The sequence below is a fragment of the Fulmarus glacialis genome, unplaced genomic scaffold, assembly GCF_000690835.1.
Source record: "Fulmarus glacialis isolate BGI_N327 unplaced genomic scaffold, ASM69083v1 scaffold6836, whole genome shotgun sequence".
NCBI classification, from domain to species: Eukaryota; Metazoa; Chordata; class Aves; order Procellariiformes; family Procellariidae; genus Fulmarus; species Fulmarus glacialis.
The window spans coordinates 45268-52458 of record NW_009218651.1 but is presented as its reverse complement, the minus strand read 5'-3'; the positions used below and the strand labels follow the sequence as shown (position 1 = coordinate 52458).

Here is a 7191-nt window from a genome sequence, read left to right as displayed (position 1 = left end):
AGGTGAACAGCTGTGTCCTTGGTGTGTACAGGTCATGCGTACTGTGTATTCAAACTCTGTCTCTTCTGCAGCAGATAGTGCTGCTATTGTAGGTGACAGTGCAAGACACACTCCTTTCCTGCATTTATAAGGCATAGCTTGTATCCCCAATAATCGGCTTCCATGGTCACAGAGTAAATCAGAGCCAGCGTGCAAACCCAGAAGCCCTGACCTGCAACCCAAACTGTTGCTGATGCTTCCTCTGCCAAAGAGTTGTCACTTCTTCCTTTTCGCTCCTCCCCGCAAACCGATGCGCCTCTCAAACTAGTCTCTCTGTTACTGTAGGTCTTCTTGAGCTGAAAGGATGAAAATTGGCGATTGGAATGTCACTGTCCTAAGCTTCATCCTAACTTCTGGAGTCTCAGTTGACGTCTTTGGGTGTACAAGCCTGCGAGAGTGTCCACTGTCCCCTTCCATGATTTAGACGGCAGCTTGGAGCATGCATCATTGTAAGGTTTACATGATTTCAGCACTGGCGGTGACACTGTCCCTTTTCCAGTAGGTGCAAAGGGGTTAATTGCACAATAGAGCTGCCTATCTAAAACGATCCTGAATCCTGGATCCCCTCCCACCCCGGGGGTCTCTTCCTGCTCCCTCCTTGTGCAGGGCAGCACGTCCCTGGGCTCACTCATGCCAGATCAGTTCCCTGCCCTCCCCACCATCACCCGCTTCCAGTAGTGCAGCGGGCCCCTGGCTCGCCCTGCATCTGACCTTCTCTATCCCTTTTTGCATGCTGTGATTCCAGAGCGGGATGGTCGGCCACCGAAGCTGCAATGTCGTCCCTGACGACCTCCAGTGAGGGAGAGAACTCCACTCCCAGGTTTGTTGTTGGTTCCAGGGATGATGAGACAGACTTTCTGGGATCAAACATGAAGACAGACGAAACTGATTTCTTTGAAGATGATGAAGAGGAGGAGTCGGTAAGGACGTCCCGGCATTCTGGGTTGGAGCATCTGTGCAGAATTCCTGGGTCTCAGCCAGGGTTCGCGTGGTTGCTGCTGAGGCCACAGGCAGTCGGGACTTCAGGGGACGTGGCACCAGGCTGTGCAGCACAACCGTGGGGAACGACAGTGTCATTTCTGACAGGACGTATTGCATTGTCATGCTGCCATACTGCCTCATGCTGCAGTAAACCCTAGCTTTTCGCTTACAGGTCTTTTTCAGGTACAATAGCGTATTTCTTTGTCCTAGAAACTTAAGCCTGACACTCCTGCAAACCTTTCTGTTTCACCAGGGAAATTTTTGAGGAAAACACTGGGAACTGTGAAAAGGGCAAAGGTGTGTCTGCAGAAAGGAAGCATTTATTCTTTTCTGTAACCTCCAGGAACAGGATGCAGAAAGGAGAATGATCTCCAGATTCTAACTGCTTTTGGCCTCTATTCAGTGTTATATTAAATGTTACATTTGCTGTTCTGCACATGGAACTTGGATGCTGCAGGGACATTGCTGCTGGCTGTGCGAATTGCTGGGACCATACGCCAGTGCAGTGGTCATTTCCATTGCCTCTGTACCCTGAGTCTCCATTGCAAGTGGGTTGTTGACCTAGGAGCCCACATGGGCTTCCCTCAAACCCACGCAGTGTTGCGTACCTTGATGCTCAGTGAGGAGCTATTTATCAGGTATGGCGAAGGATTTGGAAATCCTTTCACTTCCCAGATGTTGTTTTTGCTGTGGAACCTTGGCTTTGCAAGTCAGTGCAGTAACTTTAAAGTCTCAGTTTACAGTTTGAAGCCACAATTGTTTGTGCTTGGGTAACCCACAGTCCTGTGTGTATCACTTCAGATGATCTCACTGCATTTAATCTTGCTTGGGCCAGAATTAATCTGTGAGGAAAACATCCAGTCTGGGGTTTCTAGATGGTGACGGAAAGTCCACCACAGACCTTAGCCTGTTCCTCTGTTACGGTTACCAATGCTTTTTGAATGCACACCTTCTCTCTTGACTTACTCAGCTTAACTTCACCCCACTGGATCTTGTTGCACCTTTGTCAGATGTATGGAAGAGCACTTGGTACTATTTCTTTTCTACTCATAGCTACTTACTGTTGTAATCTCCCCTTCATTTTCTCTCAGATAAGACAGACAGATTGAGCTCCTGGACTTTTTTGCTATAAAACATTTGCGGCTCTTCTCTGAGCCTGCCTAAGTCCACCAACTGTCTTGGTGAGTTATGGGCCAGAGAACATGATGTGGGATTCCAGTCCCTGCTGCTTGTTCAGGTGCCAGATATTTATTTTTGACCTTAGCATTAGTGCCCAGTAAAAGGAGGAGGTACATGCTACCTGGCAAAGAAGCGGTTGTTTTGGGCTGCTCCTTAATGATGTCCCCCAGTGGACTCTAGTGGGAGCTGGAAGTGTGTATGGGTTCAAGTCTAGCAAGAGCTGTGAGTGCATAAGATTGGAAGAAAATCCCTGGCTTGTTCTGCATCTCTACACTGTTACAGTTTAAATTCAGTAAAGTAGTTGACCCTGTACTAAACTGATCTCTGTCTTCCCTTAGCCACCTGAACGGCAGATTGTGGTTGGAATCTGTGCCATGACCAAAAAGTCCAAGTCAAAGCCCATGACACAGATTCTGGAGCGTCTGTGCAAGTTTGAGTATATCACGGTGGTGATTATGGGGGAAGATGTTATTCTGAATGAACCGGTGGAGAATTGGCCCTCTTGTGACTGCCTAATATCGTTCCACTCCAAAGGTAAAAAGTCTGTGGCAGGCCTTAGCCTACTTGAGATCTGGGCAAGGGAGCTTCCACTCATTCTTCCCCTGACTCCCTGTATTTCAGGATTCCCCCTGGATAAAGCGGTTGCTTATGCCAAGCTGTGCAAGCCATTTCTGATTAATGACCTTGATATGCAGTATTATATCCAGGACAGGTAGGTGTCTGTGATGCACTAAAGCCCCTTCCCTGTTCCTTTGTCTGATTCCTCTCCTCAGCACGCTGTGCAAACTTCGTCTTCCTGGCCAGAAGCAAATGAGTGAGATGGGGAGGAAGGGGACCTTAGTAGTGGCTTTTAGGGGTTGTTTCTCCAAAACATGGAGGGGAATAGATTTGGGGGTAAAACCATTGAGACTTGGCATGTTTTGTTTTCTGGTGCAAATGTCTTGTAAGGAATGGCTACATGAAGTAGGAAGTGGAAGAGGTCTCACAGAACGAGACTGCCACGACTAAGACAAAAAGACTAGTCTCTGAGTAGGAGAGCCAAGTAGTGGGATGGGGTTCTGGGACAGAAGTTGGGAGCAAGGCCAGGTCAGATTCTGAGGAGAGTATGTTGATCAGACTCTTAAAGAGGCTTCTCAGTCAGCTCTTGGTAGAGGCCACCAGCAGTCACATACTTCAATGCATACAGCCAGACTGCTTTGGCTGTGTATGTGTAGGGCTCATACCAGACCCCAAACCTCCTGCCGTGTCTTTGGGTTGTGAGCGGTGTTCCTGTGGGTGCTGACAGGCACCCCAAGGTGTAACTCTAGTGAAAGAATTGCGGTTTCCCCCCTGACACAGGATGAAAAGAGGCTCTGCTGCATCTGCCTGACCTGGGCGTTGGGCAGCTTAGCGTGACAGGGCACCCTTTGAGAGGGCAGATCTGGGTAGGTGGCACGTGCTGGGTGTGTTGCTGTGGATTGGGCATGTGCTAGTAAATGAACATCCATGTTTAGGCCAGGTAGAGATTTACTCTGGCACATCCCTGTCCAGAGTAGGACTGAGGCATGCCCCATAGCCTGTAGGTCTTATCTGGAGAGCGTGTGCTGAGAAGTATTTGCATTCTGTCTTGAGGCTTTTTTGTGTTCATTTGACTTTGTTCTTCGTCAGTGGGAGTGAAGACTTTTCCTTGGCATGAACTGAGGACCTTCTAGGCTCTTCTGACACTGTTCCTGTCGTCTACAGGCGTGAAGTGTATCGGATCCTTCAAGAAGAGGGAATAGACTTGCCCCGCTATGCTGTGCTCAATCGAGACCCTGATAGACCAGAAGGTCAGTGTCCAGGCTCTTCTGCAAGCCATTTTCACATACTGTACTATTTAAGATATTCTGCAGAGAACAGGTACAGATAATCAGCTTGAAGAGGCCTGATTCAACGCCTTGTTTCTTGCAGATAAAGGTCCCAACAGCAAAACTGGCTGACTGGCCAGGACTGAAGGCCTTTGGCTCTGCACTAGCGCTGTCTCTGCTTTTCCTAACATGCTGCTGCTGTGCTTTTGTCTTCAGAGTGCAACTTGGTGGAAGGAGAGGACCACGTGGAGGTAAATGGAGCTGTTTTCCCAAAGCCATTTGTAGAGAAGCCAGTCAGTGCTGAAGACCATAATGTGTATATTTACTACCCGACGTCAGCAGGTGGGGGCAGCCAGCGGCTGTTTCGGAAGGTGAGGAGGGGGACTTCAGTTTTGGTGTTGGAAGCAACAGATCTGTGGCTTTGAGACCCATGTGGCTTCAGGAGGGCATGTTGGGGCAGGTGAAGGGGAAAGGAAGGTTTTGTGTTGGGGAAATCTAGGCCTTCTTAGAGCTTTTAGTTCAACCCCATCTACCTGGGAATTGCAGAAGTACATATTTTAGTGGTAGTGCTGACTTCGCCTTCCCCATCCTCTGTTTGACCTGTGTCCTGTCTAGCAGTCATGGAGAACTGTGTCCCTTATTGAATTGCATGCTGTTTTTTCCGGATCGCTTCCTCAGTTTATCAAGATGATTTTTTTTTTTTTTTTTAAATCTTATGTTCCTGTCCTCTAACATCATTGTTGCTCTTCTCAGCTTGATGTAGCTTGCAAATGTGATAAATGCAGTATTTATTCCTAGATTCCACAGGGAATCTGCCCTTACTTCCTCCACTTTGCCAGCGAACAGTTAATAGCTGTGATATATCTTTTTTCCAATCAGTTACGCATCTGCCATTAATAATCTTAAAATGATTGTTTCCTTAGCTAACATACAGGCATGCTGCTTGAGGTTGTATCCAAAGCCTTACTAAAAATGAAAACAACATCATCCGCTGTCCATAAGATCAGTCAGCTGTCCTAGAAGGAGGTTAAATTGGTCTGATTATCACCTGTCATCATTTATTTGCTTATTAGCTAGGCTTCTTACTTTCTAGGTCTTTGTCCACTGTTTTTTGTTGCATATCCTTGCAGTGATTGGAGTCAACCTAATGGTCTATAATAACTTTTCTCCTCTTCAAAGCCTGGAAAAGGACATACCTACTGTCTGCGTTTTGGAGTCTCTTTTGTCCTCCATAAATACGTGTGCTGTAATAGCTGGGGGTTCTGAGAGGCCTTCCCCTAATTCTCTACATGCAGGATGAAACTTACGCTTTTTGTTCTTCCATCTAAGAAAAGGAGCCCCATGCTTTTCCCTGAGGTGTTTATTCTGTGCTTTCAGATTGGCAGCCGGAGTAGCGTGTACTCCCCAGAGAGCAGTGTGAGGAAGACAGGCTCGTACATTTATGAGGAGTTCATGCCTACAGATGGCACTGATGTAAAGGTGAGGAAAAGCCTGGAATAGCTCCTTCCTTCTCCAGGCCTGGAATGGCTGAAGGTTGGGCAGTCCTACTTAGTCCTGCTTAGATTCTGGAGTGTTTTTTAAAGCCGTGAGGTACTGACTGTGCAGCTTGGATCCCAAAGCGGGGAGCGGATGTTCTGTAGGTCATCATAGGAGGAATGCGTGAGACCATCTGATCTTCTTCTCTCTGTGTCTGCAGTAGAAATACCTTCTGGAAGCTGCAGTTAGTCTAAGTGGTTATGTCGGGTGTAACTATTTCTCTTCCCAGGTGTACACTGTTGGGCCGGACTATGCCCATGCAGAGGCTCGCAAATCCCCTGCTTTGGATGGGAAGGTTGAACGGGACAGTGAAGGGAAAGAAATTCGTTACCCAGTCATGCTGACTGCCATGGAGAAACTAGTTGCCCGGAAAGTCTGTGTAGCCTTTAAGGTCTGTGTTTTCTCTTCTATGCAAGCAGGATACTCCACGAATGTCTGATTCAGATCTCGGTCAGTGTTAAAGCTTGAGCTCTGTTACTCCAGTGTGTCTCTGGTGTGGCATCTTCCATGCCTGATGCCAGTTGCTGTCTCTGCTGGCTGGGTGCAGCTGGTCCTGCTGGCACTGGCAGTTTGCTGGTCAGAGATGACTGGGGAGGCAGGAGGGCCTGCGGCAAATGCCCTCTGTGCTGGCAAGTGGCTTGGTGTCCAGCGTACATCTAAGCATTTAATATCAGATTCTGAGCGTGCTGCTGTCCTGCCTTTACTGTTTCCTTGCTGTGTTTGTGTGGAAAGCTTGGTCGTCGTCTTCTGTTTTTTTTTTTTTGTTCTATTTTTGACTTGGCTTTAGTGCACATTTGTGTTCCATTTTACAGGTTGGTAGAGTGAGTGTGTGAGTCTAGGTGTGGTTACCTGACATGTTCAGCAATGTCAGCAGAAGAAGCACTTGGCTACTTGTTCTTGGCTACTTGCTGCAATTTGCAACACATGCAGTTGTGCTCATACAGCTGTGCGCTTGTTCTACCTTGCAGCCTTTTCCACATAGTGATGGATGTCTTTGCCTGCACCACTTATTGTCTGTACTTGTCAGTCTGGTTCAAAACAGTTGGATTTAGAGGCAAGAGCAGGAGAGCCAGGAGCTGCTCTGTCTTAAGTCTTTAGAGCTCTGGGAGGTAGGGGGGTGGCCCTGACGGCTTAATCCAGGGGTTCGTGGGTTGGGGGTTTGCTACAGCTGTGAGGGTGTAAAGGTTCCTCTAAAGGGTCTGTTACTGCTGGTTAGTGGCTGTATTTTCACACTTCTTCAAGGCTCCTGAGGTAGGCATAGAGTGGAGGATGGCTGCAGCACCAGTGCAGCTGAACTGGGCAGTGTACGCTGGCTGGGTCTGTGTGTGCGCCCCGCTTGGCTGGGCAGCTGCTGTCCCCTTGCTGCACTCCCTCACAGCGAGCCTGAGTCCTGTGTCCTCTGCTTCCTCATGCAGCAAACTGTGTGTGGGTTTGACCTCCTGCGGGCAAATGGCCACTCTTTTGTCTGCGATGTAAACGGCTTCAGTTTTGTGAAGAACTCTATGAAGTATTACGATGACTGTGCCAAAATCCTCGGGTATGTAAAATTCAAGTTCTGATAGCAGGTAAGGTAACTCATAGCAAAGTAAAATGAATGTGGAGTCCTGATCAGTATGTCAGAGAAGTCTGC

General features: G+C 48.0%; 1 protein-coding gene across 1 annotated transcript in view; it reads left to right on the top strand.

The window, feature by feature from the left end:
* Positions 1-812: 812 nt before the first annotated feature.
* LOC104078450 (inositol hexakisphosphate and diphosphoinositol-pentakisphosphate kinase 2-like) overlaps positions 813-7191 on the top strand; it is a 45385-nt gene continuing 39006 nt past the window's right edge. Inside the window, exons 1-8 of the mRNA XM_009580096.1 lie at positions 813-959; positions 2538-2733; positions 2821-2911; positions 3922-4007; positions 4242-4396; positions 5403-5504; positions 5791-5952; positions 6977-7098. Coding sequence (XP_009578391.1) covers positions 813-959; positions 2538-2733; positions 2821-2911; positions 3922-4007; positions 4242-4396; positions 5403-5504; positions 5791-5952; positions 6977-7098 — 1061 coding nt within the window. The remainder of the gene's footprint in view (positions 960-2537; positions 2734-2820; positions 2912-3921; positions 4008-4241; positions 4397-5402; positions 5505-5790; positions 5953-6976; positions 7099-7191) is intronic.